Consider the following 27,898-nt stretch of genomic DNA (forward strand, 5'->3'; position numbering starts at 1 on the left):
GTAGAAAAGATCAGCCTAGACGTTAGTCACGTTAGCGTTGCCTAACTATAATCCGCCCTTTCTTTCCCCTCTTTCTAAATTTTTCCTTCTTTTTCCTGTTCTCTGCTCTATTTTTTTAAGTGTTTATTTATATATATATATATATATAATTGATTTAATGTGAAAAAATGTAACTAAATAATTATGGAATATATATATAATATTTAATGACATTTGTATTATTTTATATCTTTTTTAATATTTTGATGATTTTTGAATGTTTTCTTTTAACAAATATATTCCATATTTTTCATGAAATTTTTTTCCTGTTTTTCCATCAAACTTTTTATTTTGACTCCATTTCATGGCTTTTTTTTTTAATGTTTTTTTTAATGTATATATATACTCCTAATTACTCATGGGTTTTTTTCCTCCCTGCTATCACACTTTTATTTAATTCCCTCATTTTATTTGTCATCATCCTTCTCTTTCTCCCCTCCATGCGTGCTGTCTGTCTCTCTGGTCTCTGTTTATTTTCTCTACATGCTACTCTACTCCTGTGCCCACTTCCTGTCCTGTCCTGCTGTAGTTCCTGTGCCCGCTCTGAGATCTCGCTGGATGGCTTCTCGGAGTGTCCGCCTCCTCCTGTGCCCGTGGTGCTCACCGGAGCCCGTGAGCGATTGGCCGTGGAGCTACGGGAGCGAAAAGCCCCCTTGGCCATCATGGAAAGTCTTTCTGATGCCGAATCCGTCTACAGCTTGGACTCCCGACGATCATCTGCCGCCCTGAGAGGCTCGCCCTGTCTGGGGAGTCTACCTTTCCCTTTGGATGCCACCATCCCTGAAGAGAACCCGTCGCTGAGCTCCCGCACGGAGCTGCTGGCCGCAGATGGCTTGGACCATGAATTGGGGGAGGCTGGCCCATACTGCCCTACTCCTCCAGAACTGGAAGTACCTTCCAATGACGCCCGCATCAGCAGGCACTTCTCTACGCTCTCGCTTGGACAAACTATCGTGAATCAGCCGGCCAGCCCGGGCAAGAAGTTCCGGCGGTCTTCAGGAACACCTGTGGCTTGCCAGCCATCAACTGTTCCTAACAGTCAAGAATCCTGCTCAGTAGCATCCCGGACTGGTTCTATGCCAGAAACGCCCAAGGATAGAGTGTTTGAAGAGGGAGAGGTCGAGAGTGGCCGGTCCCAGATTCTTCCACCAGTTCCACCGCTGTCCAACGGCACTCCCAGTCAGGCGGTCCTAGAGTTCGCCCAGTACCTGGACTCTCTGTTTAGGCTCGACGGCAGTAGCTCTCCACCTCTCGAGCTGTCCGATGCAGAATCCGAGTCTGGATGGGGATCGTACAGTCAGGTTGAGGGACGCCATGCAGATCAGCACGGGAAAGACACGGACAAGGACAGGCAGCTACTGGCTAGAGCTACTCTAGAGCCCAACTTGGTTCCCAAGCCGCCTCGCACGTTTGCCGGCTCGGCCGACCCTTCCTCCGGCATCTCGCTTTCTCCATCCTTCCCGCTCTCGTCCTCTGGAGAGCTCAACGATTTATCTCCTGCTGATGGAGTGCTACCCGCCAACCATACGTCTACGCTACGAACTTCCGCTGCTAGTCCCAACCCCAAGGAAACTGCATTGTCGTCTATGGTGTAGTTGCCCACTTTCCACAGCGCACTGCTCTCCTTTTCCATCTATTTATTTTACCCTACGGTCTCCTTTCCCAACACTCTTCTTTGCTCCTTCTGAACCGATTGTAGAAACGTGCATGCGTAGCAACGCGGCCAGTCCAAGACTTCCAGACTTCTGGACCATTAAGGATTCATCAAGAACAGAAGACCTCATTTTGTACTATTGTAAGACATGTCTGAATGCATTGTGTCTTGTGCATCACTATTATGAAATGTCCTAATCGCTGCCTGCAACACACGAGGGGCTGAGAGGCTCCTTCGAACACTAAAGACGTTGCTAGCATATCGAGAAGCTTGCACAAATGACCCTACGTTCACATTGAATCTAATGTTACGGTTATGTTTACATTGACACTACAGAACACCAAGCTATCAAAAAGGTTGGAAGTTTCATATAAGGGAAAGGCTGGGATAGGAAAAAGGGAAGACTAACTATCTTAATTGAGTTACGGGGAAGGGCGCACACAACAAGCAGTGGGGGGTACATTTCCTCAGGACCTTGAAGAATGAAGAATGGGATAAAGACGTCTCAGGCGAAGGATAATAAATTGTTCATTTTTTTTTTATTGTGACTTATCAATAAAAAAATCTCTATCATGTACCATAGTGATGACTTTATCTCAAATGTATAGCTATATTGATAGATCTACAGTTTAAATTATAAATAGAGAAAAATGATGACTATTCAGGAATGAAAATCTGATCCTGTGGCCATATGCTGACTTCAGAAAATATATAACGATTGAACATTCATTCTTAAAAAAAAGAAAAGAAAACTCTTTTCATGTTTGTCACTACCCTGCCAGTCTTTCAACTTTCAAGAATGAGAACGTATTTAAATGCACACACTTACACTGCCCTTCCTGTAATAGAATAAAACATCTGGATCTCTGACTGACTTTGTTTCTCTTGACTCTGGTAATTAAACTGTCTAGGGCGATTGTGCTTGAATGTTTTATTAACTTAAAGTTTACTATAATGGCATTATAATATTCAATTCATTTTAATTATAAAAAAAAATATATATATATATATTTTATGGGCCATTAGCACATTGTCCCAGGTGACTTTCTCTTCATTACAAAAAACTTGAAAAATAAAGACAATATAAAAAATAGAAATATGAAAAATACACACTTAAAAAATATTCATAAAATTCGATTGAGTATTTTCCTCTTTAAATGTAAATCACTGACCATTTGTTAAGAACATATTTTCAAGAGTTTCTAGTTTAAAATGCGTACAATGTCTGTATTACAATGATTTTAGTCAGTCCCACCTCAGAGGTCTTGATCTTCTTGACTGTCTAATAATTAAAATCAAACAAAGTTTTCATTATTTTGACAATCTGTTGATATTCAAATTGATACTCAATTTATTATAACTATATAAAAAAAGCTAATTTCAAAGACCATAAACATTGCTCGTCATCTGGACCCTTTCTACACCATGACGAAAAATCATGAAATAAAAAAAAAACTTTCAAACCTAATAGTGTTTTTAGGAATTGTAAAATAATAATAAAAAATCCCCAGTATTTACATGTATGTAGACTAAATGTAGCTAATAGGAGTGGCAGGTTAATTGAATAAGATTTCTTACACAAACGCAAAGCATGTGAGGATGCTTCTTTATTTATTTTTTTTATTAAACATTTGTTCAGAAATACAAGTGTGACAGAACATATGCCAAGGAAAAGAGCCAGGGGTACAAGGATTACCAAACAATATACAGCAATTACTAATCAAAAGAGAAAGAGTAGAAAAATGAATAAGTAAATGAGAAAAAAAAAATATATATAAATAAACAGATCACACAACAAAAAACATACTCTTCCCTCAAAACATAAAATAATTATCAGATAAAAATTATACAAAAACACCAAAAAGTGAGCATACTTTCAAAGTTATAGTTGCCTTTTTGTTACAGGCAGGAGATAAAGATTTAATATAAATTTTAATATCTTCCTGAAAGTAAGAGAAGTGAGGGGTAACTTTCATGACCTTGCATTTGTGGATAAAATATTTTGCACATATGCCAAGGAAAAGAGCCAGGGGTACAAGGATTACCAAACAATATACAGCAATTACTAATCAAAAGAGAAAGAGTAGAAAAATGAATAAGTAAATGAGAAAAAAATAAAATAAATAAATAAACATCACACAACAAAAAACATACTCTTCCCTCAAAACATAAAATAATTATCAGATAAAAATTATACAAAAACACCAAAAAGTGAGCATACTTTCAAAGTTATAGTTGCCTTTTTGTTACAGGAGGTAGATAAAGATTTAATATAAATTTTAATATCTTCCTGAAAGTAAGAGAAGTGAGGGGTAACTTTCATGACCTTGCATTTGTGGATAAAATATTTTGCAAGCAAAATAATTAAGTTGCAGAGAAAGTCAACATTTCCATATTGCTTCTCAAAAGTGAAAATTCCAAACAAAACATCCTTAAAGGGGTCATATGATGCGATTTCTATGAAGTTTACAATGAACTGGCAAATGTCTTGCCAAAGTTTTCTTGTATGAACACAATGCCAAAAAAGATGCAGGACAGTCTCTGGTTGTGTGTCACAAAAAGTACAGTTCACATCTATGTTTAATTTGAATTTCGACACAATAAATGTTTTAACAGGATAGTACTGATGAATAAGCTTAAAAGAAATCTCTTTAACCTTATTTACCAATAAATACTTGTTAGGAAGCGTCCAAACCTTTTTCCACAAAATATTTTTCACTGATCTATTCCATTTTGAAATAGCATGAGGAGTGGAAACACAATCATTAAGAAAAAGAAAGCGAATATTTCTGTTATTTTTCAATGTAGATTTAAAACATATCCCACCTACATATGTGTCAACTGGGTCTGGGAGAGGCATTTCAGAACTTATCAAAGCACTGTTATAGCCCTTAAATAACATAATTACACCATTCGGGATAGCACCAAATACAGTGGCAAACTGTTTTGGAGTAACAGGAAACTTATAGTGAGAAAGAAATTCTTGATAAGTAAACAAGTAACCATTCTGATGAAATAATTGACTAACCCGATTGATACCATTCTTAAACCAGTAATAAGTCATAATAATCAGTAATTATGTCCCCACTGAATGCAAAAATGCCTCATTTATAATGGGTTTTCATGTTTTTGTCTGGTCGCTCCGGCCGGACAAGGCATCACAGTATGGTAAGGGGCGTAACATTCCATCACACGCTTGAGGTATTCGGCCAATCACAACGCACTGGATAGCTGGCCAATCAGAGCACACCTCGCTTTTCAGACCGATGAGCTTTGTAAAAATCGACGCGTTTCAGAAAGGCGGGGCATAGAGGAGAAACAATAATGTACAGTATGTGGAAAATAATGTGTTTTTTTAACCTTAAACCGCATAAACAGATTTCATTACACCAAATACACCAAATAATGTTCCTTTTAGCAGCATCAAATGACCCCTTTAAAGAAAAGCTCAAAGTCATTGTGTATGAAGTTTACAATGAACTGACAAATGTCTTGCCAATGTTTTCTTGTATGAACACAATGCCAAAAAAGATGCAGGACAGTCTGGTTGCGAGTCACAAAAAGTACAGTTCACTTCTATGTTTAATTTGAATTTCGACACAATAAATGTTTTAACAGGATAGTACTGATGAATAAGCTTAAAAGAAATCTCTTTAACCTTATTTACCAATAAATACTTGTTAGGAAGCGTCCAAACCTTTTTCCACAAAATATTTTTCACTGATCTATTCCATTTTGAAATAGCACGAGGAGGGGAAACACAATCATTAAGAAAAAGAGAGTGAATATTTCTGTTATTTTTCAATGTAGATTTAAAACATATCCCACCTACATACGTGTCAACGGGGTCTGAGAGAGGCATTTCAGAACTTGTCAAAGCACTGTTATAGCCCTTAAATAACATAATTACATCATTCGGCACCATAGCACCAAATACAGTGGCAAACTGTTTTGGAGTAACAGGAAACTTATAGTGAGAAAGAAATTCTTGATAAGTAAACAAGTAACCATTCTGATGAAATAACTGACTAACCCGATTGATACCATTCTTAAACCAGTTTTCAAAAAATAGGAAGTTATGTTTATAACAGATATTCTTATTATTCCAAATGAAGTAAGTAGTTGGAGAAAAATTGTGTTTGAAAATCATAGACCATGCCAAAAGTGCTTGTTTATGGAAATTAGAGAGAGCAACAGGGATCTTCTAGTTACATAATAATAGAAAATTCAAACCTCCCAACTGTGAAAAGATATAATCTGGTATAACATTCCAAATACTGGATGGATTTTTCAAGTAATTCCTCAACTAGTTAATTTTAAAGGTATTATTGAACGTTGCAAAATCAACCAAATTAAGACCTCTGTTACAGTAGCTGTTGGATAGAACAGATTTTTTGACGTAATGTGTCTTATTTTTCCCAGGTTCTAAAGAGATGGCTGCAAATGTTAGACGTGAAATGCCTTCTGCATTGGAAAGGAGAATCCTTCCTTTTAGAGACAAGTCTCTCTGAAGCCACTGATTGAGTTTTCTTTTAGTTTTCTCTAAGATAGGCAAGAAGTTGAAATCACATCTAAGTTTTGGATTTTTGGATATTACTATTCCAAGGTAGGTTATTGCCTCTTTGACTTGGATATTACAAATACTGGAAACAGAGAGTTGCTTAACTGGCATCAATTCACATTTGTGCACATTAAGAAGAAGCGCAGAAGCATTGGAGAACATTTTAATAGTATTAAGAGCTAAAGGAAGCTGGTCTGAATTTTTTAGGAAAAGCGCAGTATCATCAGCCAATTGGTTGATGATGATCTCCCTTCCCATGATACTAAGCAAGGTACTATTCTTAATGTGATTGGCAAATAATTGAGTAGTCAATATAAACAAATATGGTGAAATGGGGCATCCCTGACATATTCCCCTTTCCAGATCAAATCTTGGAGAGGTACCATACTTAAGCTTAATTGAACAGTTACCATGAGCATACAAAGTTTTAACAGTTTTAATGAAGTCCCCGAAACCAAATTTTTCTAAAATTTTAAATATAAAACAATGTTCTGTAGAATCAAAGGCTTTGTAAAAGTCCAGAAAAAGCATATAACTGTCATCCTTCACTAACTCTGAATAGTCTACAGATCGAGAACCTACCGAATATTATTTGAAATGTGTCTGTTTTTTAGAAAGCCTGATTGTGTTTCATCTATTATGTCCTGTAAAATAATTTTTAAACGTTTTGCAAAGATTGCAGCAAGAATTTTATAATCACAATTTAAAAGACTGATTGGACACCAATTGTCTATTAGTAATAAGTCTTTTTTTAGGCTTGGGGATGAGAGTTATTAAACTTTGAGTTAGGGTAAGTGGGAGAGATTCCACCCTAATGCTTTCATATATAACTTCTAATAAAAAAGCATCTTTGCATCTTTTGCACATTTTTGGTAAAATTCCGAAGTAAGGCCGTCTATGCCTGGCGATTTATTAACTTTTAAATATTTGATTGATTCAAGGACCTCAGCTAATGTGATGGGACGATCACAAAAATCTTTGTCAGGAGCACTAATATAATTAATATTGTCTATAGAGTCCATAAAGGATATAGTGCTGTCATAACAGAATTGACTGCTATAAAGATTCTTATAGAATTCAGAACAATGTTTGGCAATTTCTTTTGGGTCTTCAGAGATAGAGTTACCGATTTTCAACTGATGAATATTATTTTTAGTTAGAGATTTTTCCAACCTAAAAAAGTAAGCCGTATTTTGTTCTCCTTCTTCAAGCCAGCGTCTTCTGGACCTTACAAAAGCACCTGCAGCTTTTAATTTATAAAGTTCATCCAATTTGTGCTGATGCTTGAAAAGACTATTAATTTCCTCCACAGATAAGCTATCAGTGCATTGGATGATAGGTATGCAATGGTGGAAATTATGTTCTCTTCTTGTGCTCTTTTGAGTTTAGCAATTTTACTACAATAACTTCTGAAAAACTTGCCCAATTCAAACTTAAAGGGCTTAAGTACAGAGCTATTAAGTTTCCAATAGGAATTATCATTTTAGAAGACGACATTGGCAGTAAATCAATATGGATTCGTATTGCTTTGTGATCAGTTAACGGGGTAGATAAAATATCAGTATGTGAGGATGTTTTATTTTTATTTTTTATTTTTTTATTTTATTAGACATTAAAGACATAACATGCAACATTTACAACTTTAACAAGACATCCAAAAAGATAACACAATTAAAGGAATGGGTTTACATTACATAGAAAGAAAAAAAATCAATAAATAAATAAAAATCAATAATAATACTTAAAGAAAAAATAAATTTACCAAATAAAATCATTAGATCCATCATAAAATTGACAGATGCATTTTTTGATTCAAAATATAAGATAACATCTTTGGATATTAATTCACAATTATAACCAGATTTCTGTTGAATATATATAGATAAATCTTCCCAGAATTTTTTTGGAATGGTAACATTAAAAAAAAAAAGATGTTGAATTCTTTCTGGCTGATCTGAACAAAATGAACATTTTTCATCAATATCCATAAATTTTGATAAAGTATAGTTACTAACATAAATATTATGAAGTACTTTCAGATGTATTTCCCGAAGTTTGTTAGATATACAAAACGAAAGGGAAGAAGCCAAGCTTTTTTTCCAAATAATCTCTGGAAAACAAATGTTCCAGAAAAATTTCCCTCTAGGCTTAATAGATCTCTTTTCATAAAATAGATTTCTAATAAATTTATTTGTGCATTTTTTACTGTTAATGTCCACCCCATTTAAATTAAGAACGGGTTCAATTCTACAAATGTTAAGGGACAACATATGGCTTCTCATTAACATCAATAAACCTGTGGGAATGGCGTTTATTACAGAATAATATTCTCTATATTTAAATGTGAGGATGTTTTTTTTTTTTTTATTGCAGAGAACGGAAACATACAAGGAATAAGCATAAATCACATAATATCAACCACAAAAATAAAATGGAAACAAATCACAAAAAGAATAAAATAAAAATAAAGATAAGAGGGCCATCATCTAAACATGATTACACGAAGAGATCAAAGGCAGAGCAAATCCTAACAGTCCTTATTACGGTGGCCGAGAAGTGCGAAGCAAATCACAATTCTGAAAACCTGGTCTATCGCGTCAAAAAGCCAACAACAAGCGCTTATCCATCTGTGCCATTGGAGCTGATGATTTACAGCCACTTTTAACTAAATATAAATAGACACCCCCTATTTTTTTATTCCAGAGTAAGGACAATTCATACAATACATTTAAACTGAGCTACTTTAATACCATCTCCGAACTTTCTACCACAACTCTGCTGTTCTTCGGCTGGTTCTTCCCTGTATACGTTGATTGACAGATGTCTCAAACTATACCTACCTTTTCCGGTTTGTCTGATTTGTCCTTGTGTTTTCTGACTTGTAATGTTTTCTGAATTGTTGTTGTGCTTTCTGAATTGTTATTTGTTTTTTAGACTTGCATTTGCGTTTGTAATTTGTTATTTTGTTTTCAGAATTGTGATTTGCTTCGCACTTCTCGGCCACCGTACTTTATAGCTTTATGTGAGGATGTTTTCTGTGTTGGGTAACCGCAGAGAGTGACGTAGCAGTGATGCGGCGGGTCTGTAATGAGGATCCGCTCAGTCAGTAAAGCGCAGGTCAAACAGCAGCAACACACTCACACACACTTAAACACACACACACACACTTCATCACATTCACCCTACAACACTGAGACATGGACTCGGACGAGGGCTATAACTATGAGTTTGATGATGAAGAGGAGGAGGAGGAAGAGGAGGAGGAGTGCAGCGAGGACAGCGGGGAAGAGGAGGCCGAGGATGAGGACCTGGGCGAGGTGGAGCTGCTGGACCCCGCCGTGGCCGGAGGAGAGCCCGACGACTGCGTTGACACTGGCGGCGGCGGCCTGGGGCCCGGCCATGATGATGAGGACTACCGCTTCGAGGTGCTGACCACCGAGCAGATCCTCCAGCACATGGTGGAGTGCATCAGGGAGGTCAACGAGGTCATACAGGTTGATAATCCGTTTCTGGAAGTTTGTTTATATGGAGAACTGGCGCTGTTAGCATTTAGCATTAGCGGCTAACTGATAGGACAGGACGAATGATGCGAAATAAACCGTTTATTTGTTAATCTTATGGGTTTTTTTATGTTTGTGTTTTGGTGCCTTGTGTTTTGGTGTTATTTAAGTGATTTTTTTGTCAGCTAGATATAGCTAGTTCCGCAAGCGCGACCCGGTTTACAGAGACTGAACTTTATTTGACCGCTTTTGTGAGTGATATCTAAACGTATCATTCATAAAAGCGAGTCAAATGGCAGTGTGTTACTGTGTTTTATGTTTTTGGTTGCAGACTTAAGTTTAGGGCTGTCACTGCAGCTAATGCTACATTTCACATTTGTTTAAAATTTGACAGTTTTAAGCATGAAACATGTTTGGTTCTCCAAACACCAGCACAAAACCCTCTAAAGTTATTTTTCTGGGTTGACAACATCTCAGCTCAACAAAAGCAAATCTATCAAGCAAACTAGCATCGCAGTTTTAGTGACGATTAGAAAACTTTGGAGAAAAATTATAAATGTGTATTTGAACCGTGGGTGTCTGTTGTGTATTTTGTGAGTGTTTAGATCAGGAATATGGGAAGACTTCATGAGCTTTAATTTGTTCATGGGAAAAGAAAGCTGCTACATGAATCTGCATTAGTTGTTGGCAAACATATTGTTATACAAAATTCAACATGTCAAGCATGCATGAAGTTAAGATACTTATCGATTTGTATAGCTTATGAAAAACCTCGAAGTATCACCAAATCAATCTTTATAATACTAGACAGTCTTCCTTGATTTCTTATATCCTCCATAAGTTGAGCTGTTAAAGTCTTAATAGTGGGACAGTAATAAAAATAAAGTGTGTATATTAGTTAAATTATTCAAATGTGTGCTTTGGATGGGCACACATTTAGTGTCAGCATTACATTTGAATGGTAAATAGCTTGACAGACAAATAGCTTAGCCTTTTAATTTGTAAGAAGTCAAGTGGTTAAAACCTAATCTTGTCGTGCCAGATGATTGATATAACAGTTTATTTCACTTTGCAGCTTATCCTGCCCAAGAACCACCCACTTAGACAGGAAAAGACCATCTGTGCAAAGCTGCGGTTTTTTTTAAGCCTATTTAGTGGTTTATGTGAAATATATTATACCACAGTAATAAAAATGATTTAAAATTAAAATGTATAAATATTTAATAATTAAAGTGTTTTTTCAAATTTGTAAATAAAACCAAGATTATTGGAGTAAATTTGACAAGAAAATGCGGTTTAAGTCTTTAAAAAAATTGCTAGCAATTTCTGAGTGAAAACTACACCAATTTTTTCAGTGTGTAAAAATAATAACTAGACTGTCTGTGAAATGCTGTACAAGGAATGCCTGGGAATTTTGTATCAAGAGTAATAAGTGCAGATAAATCTGGGTTTCTTCTAACCAAGCTCCTCTAACAAAACTCTTTTTAATCTTTATATCTCTTAATATCTTTCAGTGATTTGTTGTTAAAAATCTCTTAAAATTTGATAGATCCAGCTATTATTTCTAACTCAAAAGCGCCAACTGTATTAGCCTAGTACCTTATAAACACAACAGAAAAGACCTTTATAAAAGTCCAAAAAGTCTGCCAGATTAATGCTAATCATATCAAAATAAACTGAAACAAGATTTAACCAGAGACTTCAGATATGCAAAGATGATGCACTCATATTACTTATGAATGTGAGAAGGTGCAATATGCTATATGGCGTAATCATTTCTGTCTTCTAAATAAAAGAGCCAATCACCAATTGGTAAAATCATCGCTATAGAAACCAACCTGAAATGTAATTTTTAAAATTTTTTATATGTGCATAAGAAACAGCATTTATGGGACAGTTCATGTCTATATTTTAATGTGAATGTGGCAAGCAGTTTTTGAGATTTCAGGATTTCCCCATTCAGTCAGATAAGACTTGGATGCCCAAAATAGCTGCCAGAGGCATTGCCAATATGGCTGCAGAGTAAACAGACTTTCATTGAAAGTAGGGCTGCACGATTATGACAAAAATCATAATTGTCGATTATTCCCTTGAAATTGTAGTTGCGATTTATTAATTACGATTATCACAATTTACATTGAATGATGTTTATACCATTGTTTGATGCAACTGCTTGCCGTATTTTTATATGAAAATAAACAAGCTGAAAACACTTAACTTAACTGAAAAACCTTTAGTGCTTTTCTATAGTATTAAGTCTCAAATGTCAAATATACATCGGATTGGTTTCTTCTTTAAATGATAAAAAAGTAAAAATATGAATGGTATTATAATGTTATACTAAAGCAATTGAAAATCCCTTAATATAACATGTAGAAAGAAAAAAACATTTCTTAAGCGTGCAGAATAACATAATTGGACATTGAATGATTAATTGCCGCTTTGAACGATTACGTAATTGTGGCATCCATAATTGTAATTGCGATTAGAAATTCGATTAATTGTGCAGCCCTAATTGAAAGGGACTTTGGTTTAACTGGACCTGTCACTGGTTGTTGTGTCTTTTTCAGAACCCAGCTACGATAACTAGAATACTCCTCAGTCACTTCAACTGGGACAAAGAGAAGCTCATGGAGAGGCAAGTTATTTTCTGTATTTATTTTACTATATTTATTTATTTTAACATTGCCATAAAAGATTTGCATAGCTCGGTTAAAGGACATTGTGATAAGAAGTATGAATAAACATTTACAATTGGTCTGTGTGCTGTTTGAAAGAGCAACATTTAAATGGTGTTGCAGGTACTTTGATGGAAATCTGGACAAGTTGTTTTCAGAGTGCCACGTCATAAACCCCAGTAAAAAGCCCAAACCGCGACCAATGAGCACACGCTCCTCCAGTCAGGATATGCCCTGCCAGATCTGCTATCTCAACTTTCCGAACTCGGTCAGTGTCTCCCAGTTAAAGCCAAATGTCATCTTGTTCACTACTGCTCCTAAATCTTCATCAGTTCCTTAGAAAGGCGATAACAAAACTGTGATAACAAAACTGAAGTCCATTGAAGTGACTCAGTTTGCACAACTTGATGACTTATTCTGTAGGAATGTGTTTTCCTTTCCTAGTATTTCACAGGTCTTGAATGTGGACACAAGTTCTGCACGCAGTGCTGGGGCGACTACTTAACCTCCAAAATCATTGAGGAAGGCATGGGACAGGTGGGTTCCTGTTCAGCTCATTGCTATCTGATGTTACAATCGCATCCTCAACTTAATTTCGGTTATTAGGGTGCGATGGCACCTATTGTATCCGTTGGCGTTCTTATTATTATTATTATTCCGCTCAATGGCAGCCCATAGAACCGCTTGTGGGAAAGGTATGAAATTTGGCACACAGAGAGAGGACAGTCTAAACATTAGCCATGGTAAGTTTGTAATCTCTATCTCAAACCCTCTAGCGCCGCCAATAGTTAAAATTTGCACTCATGTTTATGCTAATAACTTTTGAACCGTAAATTTTAGACTTTTTCCCTCTGATTCTGTGGTTCATGCCAAGTCAAATGGACACCAAAATAAAAATTTCTGTGGGTCAAGATTTTTAAAAGTTTGAAAAACGTACTTTTTTTTTTTACTTGTCCTACTGTAGACAGTTTGTCTGGTTTTCAGATTATCTTCAGACCATGCTGGCAAAAAATTATGGAATTCAAGTAGATTAGTCGAACCTTCTAGAATAGCATGCATTGTGTCACCTCACACTGGCCATGTCACATCAATTTGGTAACAGCGCCACCTTTTGGTCAAAAGTGATAAACCATTCATATGAAGCTATTAACCATTAATAATGAAATGCTAATAACTCTTGATTAAATTAGGTCTCAAAATATTTCTTAGGTCATGCCATGAACATAGAACAATTTTGCCATATTTGGCCGAACTTCCTGTCCGCCATTTTGATTCTCTTTAAAAACCTACATTTTGGTTATTAGGGTGCGATGGCACCTATTGTATCCGTTGGCGTTCTTCTTCTTCTTCTTCTTATTATTATTCCGCTCAATGGCAGCCCATAGAACCGCTTGTGGGAAAGGTATGAAATTTGGCACACAGATAGAGGACAGTCTAAACATTAGCCATGGTAAGTTTGTAGTCTCTATCTCAAACCCTCTAGCGCCGCCAATAGTTAAAATTTGCACTCATGTTTATGCTAATAACTTTTGAACCGTAAATTTTAGACTTTTTCCCTCTGATTCTGTGGTTCATGCCAAGTCAAATGGACACCAAAATAAAAATTTCTGTGGGTCAAGATTTTTAAAAGTTTGAAAAACGTACTTTTTTTTTTTACTTGTCCTACTGTAGACAGTTTGTCTGGTTTTCAGATTATCTTCAGACCATGCTGGCAAAAAATTATGGAATTCAAGTAGATTAGTCGAACCTTCTAGAATAGCATGCATTGTGTCACCTCACACTGGCCATGTCACATCAATTTGGTAACAGCGCCACCTTTTGGTCAAAAGTGATAAACCATTCATATGAAGCTATTAACCATTAATAATGAAATGCTAATAACTCTTGATTAAATTAGGTCTCAAAATATTTCTTAGGTCATGCCATGAACATAGAACAATTTTGCCATATTTGGCCGAACTTCCTGTCCGCCATTTTGATTCTCTTTAAAAACCTACTTTTTCTAACTCCTCCTAAACCGTTTGTCTGATTTTCACCAAATTTGAGTCAGATCATCTTCAGACTGTGCTGACAAAAAGTTTCGGATCTCGTGTCAATAGACAAAACCATTTTTGTATAGCACCTCAACAAATTTGAGGCATGATGCCAAAATAACTCTGAGGCTGTATCTCCGCAAAGCTTTGACATATTAATTCATTACATTTATATATAGCGCTTTTCTAAGAACTCTAAGCGCTTTGCATTATGAGGGGGGATCTCCTCATCCACCACCAGTGTGCAGCATCCACCTGGATGATGCGATGGCAGTGATGAAGCCAATCATTATATGGGGATGATTAGGAGGCCTTGATGGTCAGAGGGCAATGGGCAAATCTGGCCAGGATGCCGAGGTCACACCTCTTTTCGAAAGACATCCTTGGATTTTTAATGACCACAGAGAGTCAGGACCTCAGTTTAATGTCTCATCCGAAGGACGGTGCTTTTTTGACAGTATAGTGTCCCCGTCAATATACTGGGGCGCTAGGTCCCACACAGACCACAGGTTGAGTTACCCCCTGCTGGCCTCACTAGCACCTCTTCCAGCAGCAACCTAGTTTTCCCAGGAGGTCTCCCATCCAGGTACTGACCAGGCTCAACCCTGCTTAGCTTCAGTGGGCAACCAGATGAGAGCTGCAGAGTGATAGCTGCTGGTATTGACACCAAACTTTGTGTGTGCCATTGTCGCCTCACACAGAACACATCATATCGATTGGATGACAGCGTCACCTATTGGTCAAAAATGATAAGCCATTAAATCATATTACTAGTGGTTGTATTTATGATTTTTCAGTCATTTTGACTAAAATCATCTTAAAATGGCTTCAGTTACTCATTGCAACAGTTGGTCTGATGCTTGCTGCCTTTCTTGCTTCTGTAGTGCTTGGCCTTGATAATTGCTACTTGAAACTCTATTTACTTTTGCTTTTGTTTTTCCAGACCATCTCATGTCCTGCTCACAACTGTGATATTTTGGTTGACGATAACACTGTAATGTAAGTGCTTTGGGTAATTTAACTTGTTTATTTTAAGATTTTTGCTCTGTATTTTTTTAGATAATCTTTTAAAGATATTTCATGGGTTCTTTTGTAGGCGACTGATCACAGATTCTAAAGTGAAGTTGAAGTATCAGCATTTAATCACAAATAGTTTTGTAGAGGTAAGACGTTCTTCATTTTTGTTGCATAAATTGTGTCTAAAATGCAACTGGCTTGCTCCATGAATAAGCTGGGATAAAGGTACCAAATACCAAAATATCAAATCAGTTAGTATTTGAGAATTTTAACTTGGAAAGAATCAATACTTTTTTTTATATATAAATCTATTAATAATTTAAAGGAAATTTGGTGAAAATTAACTCACCCTAAAGCCATCCAAGATGTAGATGAGTTTGTTTCTTTACTGGAACAGATTTGGAGAAATTTAGCATTACATCACTTGCTCACCAATGGATCCTCTGCAGTGAATGGGTGCCGTCAGAATGAGAGTCCAAACAGCTGATAAAAACATCACAATAATCCACACCAGTCCAATCCATCAATGAACGTATTGTGAAGCGAAAAGTGTTTGTAAGAAACAAATTCATCAAGATGTTTTTTACTTTAAACTGTTGCTTCCTGCTACAGTATGACTCTTATCAATAAAATTGCTTTCTCCAGTGAAAAAAATTGTTTTGTCTGAATCAGGAGAGTAATATGCACATATCAAGCACAGTTTATAAGCGAAAACAGTCCAAAATTGACCAGCACTATTAATGATCCATTATTATGGATTGGGGACTTGTATTTTGGCCAGAAGCGATGGTTTAAAGTTAAAATGCCTTAATGATTAATTAGTTTATTACAAACACGCAGCATGTGATGTTTTTATCAGCTGTTTGGACTCTCATTCTGACGGCACCCATTCACTGCAGAGGATCCATTGGTGAGCAAGTGATGTAATGCTAAATTTCTCCAAATCTATTCTGATGAAGAAACAAACTCATCTACATCTTGGATAACCTGAGGGTAATGGCTGGAATACACTACATGACTTTCAAAATCGGAACAGATTTTAAAATATACTAACTGATCTGGTTGTAAACTCTGACATGAAGCTAAATCTAGAAATTTCATCTGATTTCTTTATGGTTAAGCTTTAGAATGGCATGAATATGATATTTAGGTAAATATTGGTGTGTATGTAATACAGTCTGTCTGCAGTGAACTGTTTTGTAGTCTCTCTCACGGGCTGTCTCTTGCTCTTCTGCAGTGTAACAGACTGTTGAGATGGTGTCCAGCTCCTGACTGCCACCATGTGATCAAAGTTCAGTATCCTGATGCCAAACCAGTTCGCTGTAAATGCGGGAGACAGTTCTGGTAAGAGTCTGATGCAGAATGCAGTGCAGAGCTTCAGTGGATCAGCAACATCCTTTAGCTTCATGTGTTAACGCTGCAATAATATAAATGATGTTAGTATAAGCAGCTTGTTCTGCTGTGCACCCTTTTCTGTCATTATTGACTCGACATCAGCTGTGTGCTGTTATTTTTAATATGTAAGAAAAAAATAACAGCACATGGCTTTGGAACGACATGAGGGGGAGTAAGTAATGACAGTATTTTCATTTTTGTGTGAACGACTCCCTTTAATTTATTTTTGTTTTGTTTTGTTTTTCTCAATAAATAGTTTCAATTGTGGAGAGAACTGGCATGACCCTGTTAAATGCAAGGTATGTTAGCATCTAATTATGCACTCATCGTCATGTTATCATTAGGCACTCATTTTTAGGTTAGATTATTTCCATTGTTAAAATTGATATTACTAGATTAGATTTGTCCTGAGAGGTTTTCCTTTTCTTTAATCATATTTCTACTCTTCAAGTGGTTGAGGAAGTGGATAAAGAAGTGTGATGATGACAGTGAAACATCCAACTGGATTGCAGCAAATACCAAGGTACTAAGATGTACATAAACACTCAGATGAGATCTATGAAGATCAGTTCACTTGATATAATTTATTATTTATTTATTTATTGTATAGATTATTGTATTTATTGTATATATAAAAAATGTATAGCCTGAATGCACTGTAAGTCGCTTTGGATAAAAACGTCTGTTAAATGCATAAATTATTATTTATTATTGTGATGAAGAGAAAGTTATTCTACTTTAAGCCCATACTGTCTCCAGAAAAAAAGAGCATTGTTTAACTTTGTTAAACAGGTCTGGCCATTTGTTTAACAAATTTATTTACATTTTATTTGACTGGCATTAACAGATATGCAGGACAAAAGAGTCAAAATATAGAAAGTGTACTTTAGTCAATACTATTATTTATATATACACAGTTATATATATAAGTGAAGTTGAAGTATCAGCATTTAATCACAAATAGTTTTGTAGAGGTAAGACGTTCTTCATTTTTGTTGCATAAATTGTGTCTAAAATGCAACTGGCTTGCTCCATGAATAAGCTGGGATAAAGGTACCAAATACCAAAATATCAAATCAGTTAGTATTTGAGAATTTTAACTTGGAAAGAATCAATACTTTTTTTTATATATAAATCTATTAATAATTTAAAGGAAATTTGGTGAAAATTAACTCACCCTAAAGCCATCCAAGATGTAGATGAGTTTGTTTCTTTACTGGAACAGATTTGGAGAAATTTAGCATTACATCACTTGCTCACCAATGGATCCTCTGCAGTGAATGGGTGCCGTCAGAATGAGAGTCCAAACAGCTGATAAAAACATCACAATAATCCACACCAGTCCAATCCATCAATGAACGTATTGTGAAGCGAAAAGTGTTTGTAAGAAACAAATTCATCAAGATGTTTTTTACTTTAAACTGTTGCTTCCTGCTACAGTATGACTCTTATCAATAAAATTGCTTTCTCCAGTGAAAAAAATTGTTTTGTCTGAATCAGGAGAGTAATATGCACATATCAAGCACAGTTTATAAGCGAAAACAGTCCAAAATTGACCAGCACTATTAATGATCCATTATTATGGATTGGGGACTTGTATTTTGGCCAGAAGCGATGGTTTAAAGTTAAAATGCCTTAATGATTAATTAGTTTATTACAAACACGCAGCATGTGATGTTTTTATCAGCTGTTTGGACTCTCATTCTGACGGCACCCATTCACTGCAGAGGATCCATTGGTGAGCAAGTGATGTAATGCTAAATTTCTCCAAATCTATTCTGATGAAGAAACAAACTCATCTACATCTTGGATAACCTGAGGGTAATGGCTGGAATACACTACATGACTTTCAAAATCGGAACAGATTTTAAAATATACTAACTGATCTGGTTGTAAACTCTGACATGAAGCTAAATCTAGAAATTTCATCTGATTTCTTTATGGTTAAGCTTTAGAATGGCATGAATATGATATTTAGGTAAATATTGGTGTGTATGTAATACAGTCTGTCTGCAGTGAACTGTTTTGTAGTCTCTCTCACGGGCTGTCTCTTGCTCTTCTGCAGTGTAACAGACTGTTGAGATGGTGTCCAGCTCCTGACTGCCACCATGTGATCAAAGTTCAGTATCCTGATGCCAAACCAGTTCGCTGTAAATGCGGGAGACAGTTCTGGTAAGAGTCTGATGCAGAATGCAGTGCAGAGCTTCAGTGGATGTTAATGCTGCAATAATATAAATTATGTTAGTATAAGCAGTTTGTTCTGTCATTATTGGCTCAACGTTGGCTGTATGCTGTTATTTTTAATATGTAAGAAAAAATAACAGCATATTGCATTGGAACGACATGAGGGGGAGTAAGTAATGACTGTATTTTCATTTGTGGCCTTTAATTTATTTTGGTTTTGTTTTTTTCTCAAAAAATAGTTTCAATTGTGGAGAGAACTGGCATGACCCTGTAAAATGCAAGGTATGTTAGCATCTAATTAGGCACTCATTGTCATGTTAGCATTATGCATTTATTTTAGTTTATTATTTTCATTGTTGATAGTGATATTATTAGATTAGATTTGTCCTGAGAGGTTTTCCTTTTCTTTAATAATATTTCTACTCTTCAAGTGGTTGAGGAAGTGGATAAAGAAGTGTGATGATGACAGTGAAACATCCAACTGGATTGCAGCAAATACCAAGGTACTAAGGACCCAAAAACACTCAGATGAGATCTATGAAGATAATCGGTTCACTTTTATTATTTATTTGTTTATTTTATTGTGATGAAGATAAAGTTGTACTACTTTAATCCCATACTGTGTCCAGAGAGAAAAGGAGCTTTGTTAAACAGGTCTGGCCATTTGTTTAACAAATTCATTTACATTAATTTGACTGTAGTAACAAACAGAGATGCAGGACGAAAGAGTGAAGATATAGAAATTTCTCAAATCTTCACTTTGCAAAGTGAATTTTGGTCAATACAATACTTAAATTTAAATGAGCTGAAGGGTAAGTTTATTTTCTTGTGTAATCAGCAGCATGCCACAGATGCTCAGTAAAGAGTAAAGTTGTGTGTAACCCAAAATATTCCTTTAATTTAATTGGGTATCCCTGTTTTTCTCAGGAATGTCCCAAGTGTCATGTGACCATTGAAAAAGATGGTGGCTGTAATCACATGGTGTGTCGAAACCAGAGTTGTAAAGCAGAGTTCTGCTGGGTTTGTCTCGGCCCTTGGGAACCTCACGGCTCTGCTTGGTGAGTCTGCTTCACCTCTTATTAATGCTTATGTTTTTATATACTTGTGGAACATTGAACTAACATGTACCTATCACACTGATTACAGGTACAACTGCAATCGCTACAATGAAGATGATGCCAAGGCAGCCAGAGATGCTCAAGAGGTACTTTAAGTCATTATTTGACCCAACGTCTGTCATCCACATTCAATTCAATTCAAGTTTATTTGTATAGTGCTTTTCACGATGCAAATCGTTGCAAAACCAGCTAGCAGTGCATTACAATAGTCCAGTCTAGAGGTCATGAATGCATGAACTAGCTTTTCTGCATCAGAAACAGGTAGCATGTTCCGTAACTTGGCAATGTTTCTAAGATGGAAGAATGCTGTTTTTGTTACATGGGAAATATGATTTTCAAAACTGCTGTCTAATATAACCACAATTTTTGACTGTAGAGGAAGTAACAGTACATCCGTCTAGATGCAAATTGTAATCTACGAGATTTTGTGTACTGTTTTTTGGTCCAGTAAGCAATATCTTTAAGCAATCAATCAATAAGCAATGTCTTATCCGAATTTAATAGGAGAAAATTATTGGTCATCCAGTCTTTTACATTTTTAACACACTCTGTTAGCTTAGATAATTTAGAAGTTTCATCTGGTCTTGTTGAAATATATAGTTGAGTATCATCAGCATAAATAGTTTTGTAATCGATCTATGAGTATGTCGTGGTCTGTATTAGGGCTGTCAAAATGACTGAAAAACTAAATTCGAATTTTCTACTTAAATATTATCAAAATTTGAATTATATTCGAATTTAAAAGGCATAATTTCAGTTAGGGGAAAAAAAGCTTTTGGCTTCTCTCCTGAGGCCACAAGAGGGCGCATCGCGCAAAATATTATGCACGTTTCTTCAAAGCGTAATAAAACAACACGACTATCTTTGAAAAAAATGGGCATAATGTTTAAAATAATGTTTATAAACCATATATAATTAATAAAGTTGCTTAAACAATTAGAAAAAAACAGCACCATGCATGTATGTATAGTTTAATACAAAGGACCGAAAACCAATCATGCGCCACTGATAGGCTGCCTGACGGCTGACGCAGACCTAAAATTCGAATGCAACGTTTTTTGTGGAATGTGGATTTTTTTCTTTTTTTTTAATTCAACGAATATTCGAAATTCAAATTTTTTTTTTGACAGCCCTAGTCTGTAGGGTCGAACGCAGCACTAAGGTCAAGTAAAACTAGTATTGAGATGCAGCCTTGGTCTGACGCAAGAAGCAAGTCATTTGTAATTTTAACAAGTGCAGTTTCTGTGCTATGATGGGGCCTGAAACCTGGCTGAAATTCTTCATAGATATAATTTTTTGCAGGAAGGAGCGCAATTGAGCAGACACAACTTTTTCTAAAATTTTAGACATAAAAGGAAGATTTGAGATGGGCCTGTAATTTGCCAGTTCACTAGGATCTAGTTGTGGTTTCTTAATAAGAGGCTTAATAACCGCCAGCTTGAATGGTTTTGGGATGTGACCTAAAGACAACGACGAGTTAATAATATTGAGAAGCGGTTCTTCTGCTACAGGTAACAACTCTTTCAATAATTTAGTGGGTACAGGATCTAACAGACATGTTGTTGGTTTAGATGAAGTGATAAGTTTATTTAGCTCTTCCTGTCCTATAATTGTAAAGCACTGCAGCTTATCTTTTGGTGCGATGAATGAAGCGGAAGTATTATACGCTGTAGAATCTACATTTGCTATTTTTATTTGGATCTTCCTGTACTATAGTTGTAAAGCACTGCAGTTTTTCTTTGGGTGCAATGAATGAAGCTGAATTACCAAGACTGTGTAGGATATACATTTGTTATTGTATTTCTGATGCTATCTATTTTATCAGTGAAGAAATTCATAAAGCCATTACTACTAAACTGTGAGGGAATATTTAGATCGGGTGAAGTCTGATTATTTGTTAATCTAGCCACTGTGCTAAATAAAAACCTTGGATTGTTTTGGTTATTTTCTATGTCATCCTTTATCTATCCAAGGAGACTCAAATTAGCACTTGCAGGAAAGCATGACTTCTCCCTGTTCAGAGCAAACCATGGCCTATAACTGTTGTTCCTTTTGGAATGAATGTGTTTTATCCATGTCGCAGAGTTCCCGTGCAGCCCTGCAGCGCTACCTCTTCTACTGCAACCGCTACATGAACCACATGCAGAGTCTGCGCTTCGAGCACAAGTTGTATGCGCAGGTGAAGCAGAAGATGGAGGAGATGCAGCAGCACAACATGTCGTGGATCGAGGTGCAGTTCCTGAAGAAGGCCGTGGATGTGCTGTGCCAGTGTCGCTCCACGCTAATGTTCACCTACGTCTTCGCCTTCTACCTCAAAAAGAACAACCAGTCCATCATCTTCGAGGTGAGGGGGAAATCATGTTTTTTATTTTTTTTATTGCACAATCCCATGTGTTAGACTGTTTTATAGCTGCAAAAATAATGACTGTTTTTGGACAGGTTTCCAAAACACTCCACCTGTCTGCTGTTGGTGGGACTAACATTCAAACTATATTTTCATAGCATTACACTGTTTACAGTTGTCAGAGAAATCAACACACTGATGTCTTACTGCTGTGTTTTTTTTCCAGAACAATCAGGCTGATTTGGAGAACGCTACAGAGGTGCTCTCGGGTTATCTAGAGCGAGATATCTCCCAGGATTCTTTGCAAGATATCAAACAGAAAGTTCAGGATAAGTATAGGTGAGAAATTTATCCAAAATCACAATATTGTGTCTCTTGTTTTTTTTCTTCATTTTATTTTTTAAATTCATGAAATTATTGTATTGTCTACTGCTGCTTGTACAATTTGTGCAGTGCAGTTATTTTAGTGTTATTTATTTGCTATTATAGTATTAGTATTTTTAATTAGCTTTTGTTTTTAGTTTTCATTTTAATTTTAGTTTAAATTTTAGTAATTTTATGTGCTTTTGTCTTTTTTATATTTCTGTTTAGCTTTAATATTTTTTTATTTCAGTTTTAGGTTTAATAATTGTACTACTTTTATTTCAGTTAGTTGCCTTGGCAAAATTCCATCTAGTATTCACATTTTATTTCAGCCTTAAATCAGTTTACGGAAATGGTTTTTAATAGATTTAATTAACAATAGTAACACTGTACTTGTGCACTATATTCCAAGTCTTCTTTGCTTTGTGTGGTGAACAAACCCACATTTAAATTTCCAGAAAGTCTTCCCTTCCACTAAATATGTGAAAAAGCAAAATTTTTTTAATCCGACACATTGGGCAGCTTTGATAAAATTGACGGCAAAACGCCATTGGATCTTACGGAGCCCGGGAAGTCACCTGTAGGAGAAAAAATTAACAATCCGTGGCGACGGTTTTGCAATCCGTCCCCTCAGTTTATAAACCGTACTCACGAATTCTTAAACTGTTCCCTATCGACTGGAACATACACTCATTTGTTTTTATGAACCATCTCGTCTCAGTTGATGTTTGGCTGAACGTTTATCTTTAAAACAGCTGTTATAGCAAACACACTACCAGATGTTCCATGAGAGCAAACTTGAGTGACATTCACTCACTAACATCTAAAGTCTCAAATGCTTTTACCTGTTTTTAATTTTCTTTTTAAATGTATGCACCTTTTGTAGTGTGAGAGGAGGCAGATGATATATTGAAAGCACTGTTGTGTTTCTTTACATGACTGCCAAGTGGTTACAAGGCTTCCTGGTACTGATTATCAAGCACTATGTGGAGAAGATAGAACAGAAACACTGCATAGTCAAGCTTGGCGGTTATGAACAAAAAGTTGGCCATTTCTGTTAAACTAATAGGGCAAATATGAGCGCTGTGTTTACACTAATATCAGAAGACATCGAGCTCAGTACAGTATGTGAACAGATGTGACACCTGTTGTTTTTTTTACCATTTTTTCTTTCTGTAGGTCATTTCTTCACCCGGTTAGAATGCATGGTAATCATTCTCAGTGCATCAAACATGTTTGCATCTGAACTGGGTTTGTAGGGTAGTTTACAGCAGCTTCTACTAATTCTGGTGTCACATTTTATGGCCTCCATGATCGGCACTTGGAGTTTGTGCTCATGTTTTATTAATCCCTCATTGGAAAAACAACAACAACTGAGGAACAGCAGTGTTGCCTGTGCTGACAGATGAGATTTCTTCACCAAAGTGTGAATATATTAATTAAAAATGAACGGTCTCTGATTTCGAGAAATGTTCATCTATGGTGGCTTTCCTGTGTTGTAACCATTCTTATAAAAATGTCCTATTTAAATAAATCTCATTCAAAAGTATTTGGATGAAATCATTGTTTCATTTGATGCTAGCTGGTCTTGAACACTTAGTCATATATATATATATATATATATATTATTTTTTTTATATATATATAGCATTAGCTATTTTTGTGCATGTTAATTACAGGGTGAACTTGAAAATGTATTTTTATTTTTAGGGTTGGTAAAATAATGCACATGGTATGAAGTGACAAATATACTATTCTAAATATTAAAACACTTATTTATTCTGTATTATTACACGGCTCTGTGGAAAACTTGATTCTGATTGGTCAATCGCGCCATCCAGCGGTATGTTATTCCCAGATAACAACCGCCAAATTGAATAACACACCGCTCATCCGGGTACTACGAGTTATCTTGACCGGTACTACTTGTATGCTTAACGAGTCACTCCGCTATCGTTGACTGTCTGGCGCCATCTTGTGACTGAAAACACTTAACCACCGCGTGTTACAATGGAAGACTTCAGCATTAATTTCAACATATATGGTAAAAACAAATCTTTTTAGCCATGTAATAAGCAGGATAATGTACATCCAGCCGGTTGTTATCTCAGAATAAACCCCTTCAGGCTGATACATGACTGATCTTGTATCACCCTGATCACCCTGTCGGGGTTTATTCTGAGATAACAACCGGCTGGATGTACATTATCCCTTACATATATAATAGAAAGTGCTGTAGTAATAATTCAGTTACTATTAATGTTGCATTGTTTGTAATAATTGTTATAATAATAATAGCAATATAATGATGTTTATTTGTTTATTAATATTAAAGGGGTCATATGATGCTTTTTTAAAGATCATTATTTTGTGTATTTGGTGCAACAGAATATGTTGACATGCTTTAATGTTCAAAAAACATATATTAAAGTACTTTATTTCTATAATATATAAAGGAAGGTTCGCTGTGATTACAAATATATAATAATAATTATGTGTTGCAATAATAATTGTTTATTATTATTATACTTATTAAATATTAAAATATTATTTCTCTAATGGAACAATAGCTGAAGATAATAATAATAGCAACAACAACAATAATAGTTTATTATTATTATTGAATACATTATCATCATATGCTTTGTTTTTTCTTTTGCTCTTGGTGTGAATAAGCCTCGAGTTGCATAAAAGGTGTCAATCCATAAATGTAGGCAATCATGTTAAAATGCATAGTTTATAAGAAGTTAATAAGTAAATATTTCATTTAGTTTGATTTGAGCAAGCTTACGTTTCTGATGTTGCAGACAGAATGCTACATAGCTTGCAAATTTTTAAATGTATACTTGCAGCTACTTAGGAGTATCACAAAAGATAGTGTGACAGGCGTGTGAAGGCCAATTTGGTTTGATGACGTTTGGAAAGCAGAAAGTGACTTCTAAGCGATGGGTGAAAATGGTGGCTCTAAATTAATACCTTGTAAAAAGGTCAAGACAAAAATAATAAACTGACAATTTTATTTGATCATCTCCTCAGGCATACGCGAAACAGAAACCGAGTGGTCGTCATTATAAACAGCAGATGAAGTGGGTAAGTGAAAAATGCTGGTTGCCACATCAAAATTTCTAGTGCTCACTGGGGTCACAACCTTCCTTAAAAGGTACTAATTCACATCACCTGTCATTGTGTTTGTGATGTGTGATTATAAGGAAACTGGTTGCATACTCTTCCTGTTCAGCTGACATACGCTGATGTGCACCACACACCCAGGAAGTGCAACAGCTCTGCAGATATATCCTTTGGCCTGCTTGTGCAATCATGGAGTAATCTAAATTAAGTTTTTTTATACTTTACCTGAGCTTGTTTACTTCATATGTGCATCATGCAAAATCTATCAGTGTTTTATTAATAAACTAAACACAAACTATTTTACATATATATGTAACTATTATATATAGGCCTATTTTTCCACTTTTTTTCTACTTGTATAGTGTTGCATAGTTATATTTATACTTGCATAGCATATGTAGTTTGCACTAGTTGTGCTAGTTTACTTCGAATTTGCATCATGCAAACACATTTATGCTTCGTGAGAGTTTTATTGACACTTTTTTTTTGTTACCTCTAACACTTGTTTTGTTATTTGTCTTTTTTTTTTCATAGATACCCTAATCTCAAGAAATCTGACTTTAAATGGAAGGTATTAAAGGGATAGTTCACCCAAAAATGCACATTCCGTCATCATTTACTCACAGTTGAAAGCAAAAGAAGATTTTGAAGAATGTTGGTAACCCAACAGTTGACGGTAGCCATTGACTGCTTCAAAATATTTTCTTTTGTGCTAAACAGAAGAAAGAAAATTATACAGGTTTGGAACAACTTCAGGGTGAGTAAATGATGACAGAATTTGCATTTTTGGGTGAACTGTCCCTTTATGCAAATGAAAACATATATACATTTCTAATAACATTTACTTCATTAGCTGACTGATGTGGTACAAAAGACGTTTCCTCCAGCAACCTTGTCAAATCTGACGTCTGAGTTAGAGAGCTTCCAAGACAGTATTTTTATTAGCTTAACAAGTAGTCAGGCTACGAATTATGAGTTTTAGGAATCAAATGGGAGAGTCTTAAAAGTAGGCCTACGTATGTGTTTTTTAAACATACAAATTCATATTTACTTTAATACTGTTTTCTATGGAAGCCCGTTTCTGCCACACACACAAAAAAGTGATGAGTCTTCCACAAGTTTATATCTTGCAATTTGGTGCTTATATAAAAGTCAGAATTGCGAGATGTAAACTCAGAATCCCGACTTTTTTCCACTCAGAATTATTGTTTTTTTTTGCAATTCTGAGTTTACATCTCGCAATTTTGACTTTTGTCCCTCAGAATTCTGAGTTTACATGTCGCAGTTCTGACTTTTTCCCAAAAATTCTGAATTTACATTTCACAATTCTGACTTTTCTCGGAATTCTGAGATTTTACTTTGCAGTTCTGACTTTCGGAATTGTGAGGAAATAATTAAGAATTGTGAGGGGAAAAGGCTGTAGGCCTACACAAAAACTGCTTGACCTCGGAGGCAACCATGGCAACAGTAGGCAGCTCGAGCACTTTTTCATTCATTTCAGGACGGAACACTGTCAAAACATAAATGCTGTCATTAATCAGGTCATTGCAGATTTAAATCTAACTAATTTATCTCAAAAGACTTTGTGCTGTGTATACAACATATTTAACATAGTTGACATGTCAGAGGCAGAGAGAGACAGCGTGAGATCCCCCAAAATAGATCTATACAAATTTCATTCAAAAGTCTTTTAACTGGAAAGTCGTTCTAGACCTCGCGCGCTACGTCCGTCAAAGCACTGTTTGTGAGTGGAATTCATGGCGCTCCGAGGCTGTATAGATAGGCAGCTCGCTGTGTTTTGAGACGCGGCCGTGGTGTCTCTTGGCAGCGGCAGAGGCTTTTGGGGACTTACCGGAAACTAACTTTTTTTTTTTTTTTTCAAG

At 35.8% G+C, this 27,898-nt stretch overlaps 2 protein-coding genes across 2 annotated transcripts in view; both read left to right on the forward strand.

Annotated features, from left to right (window-relative positions):
* The window catches only part of LOC107733951 (sn1-specific diacylglycerol lipase alpha-like), a 52,119-nt gene extending 49,914 nt beyond the window's left edge, over nt 1-2,205 (forward strand). Inside the window, exon 21 of the mRNA XM_016545813.1 lies at nt 569-2,205. Within this exon, the coding sequence (XP_016401299.1) occupies nt 569-1,634 (1,066 nt within the window). The 3' untranslated portion in view covers nt 1,635-2,205. The remainder of the gene's footprint in view (nt 1-568) is intronic.
* A 7,112-nt stretch (nt 2,206-9,317) lies between these two features.
* Nucleotides 9,318-22,866, forward strand: LOC107733935 (E3 ubiquitin-protein ligase arih1l). The gene is made up of 13 exons (XM_016545786.1): nt 9,318-9,748; nt 12,325-12,392; nt 12,556-12,700; nt 12,877-12,969; nt 15,409-15,464; nt 15,562-15,628; nt 16,720-16,826; nt 17,134-17,176; nt 17,329-17,400; nt 19,989-20,119; nt 20,208-20,265; nt 22,263-22,523; nt 22,750-22,866. The coding sequence occupies exons 1-13, from the start codon at nt 9,452-9,454 to the stop codon at nt 22,864-22,866; spliced, it is 1,515 nt and encodes a 504-aa protein (XP_016401272.1). The 5' UTR covers nt 9,318-9,451.
* The last annotated feature ends 5,032 nt before the right edge of the window (nt 22,867-27,898 follow it).

The sequence above is a fragment of the Sinocyclocheilus rhinocerous genome, unplaced genomic scaffold (assembly GCF_001515625.1).
Source record: "Sinocyclocheilus rhinocerous isolate Xijiao unplaced genomic scaffold, SAMN03320098_v1.1 scaffold760, whole genome shotgun sequence".
NCBI lineage: Eukaryota > Metazoa > Chordata > Actinopteri > Cypriniformes > Cyprinidae > Sinocyclocheilus > Sinocyclocheilus rhinocerous.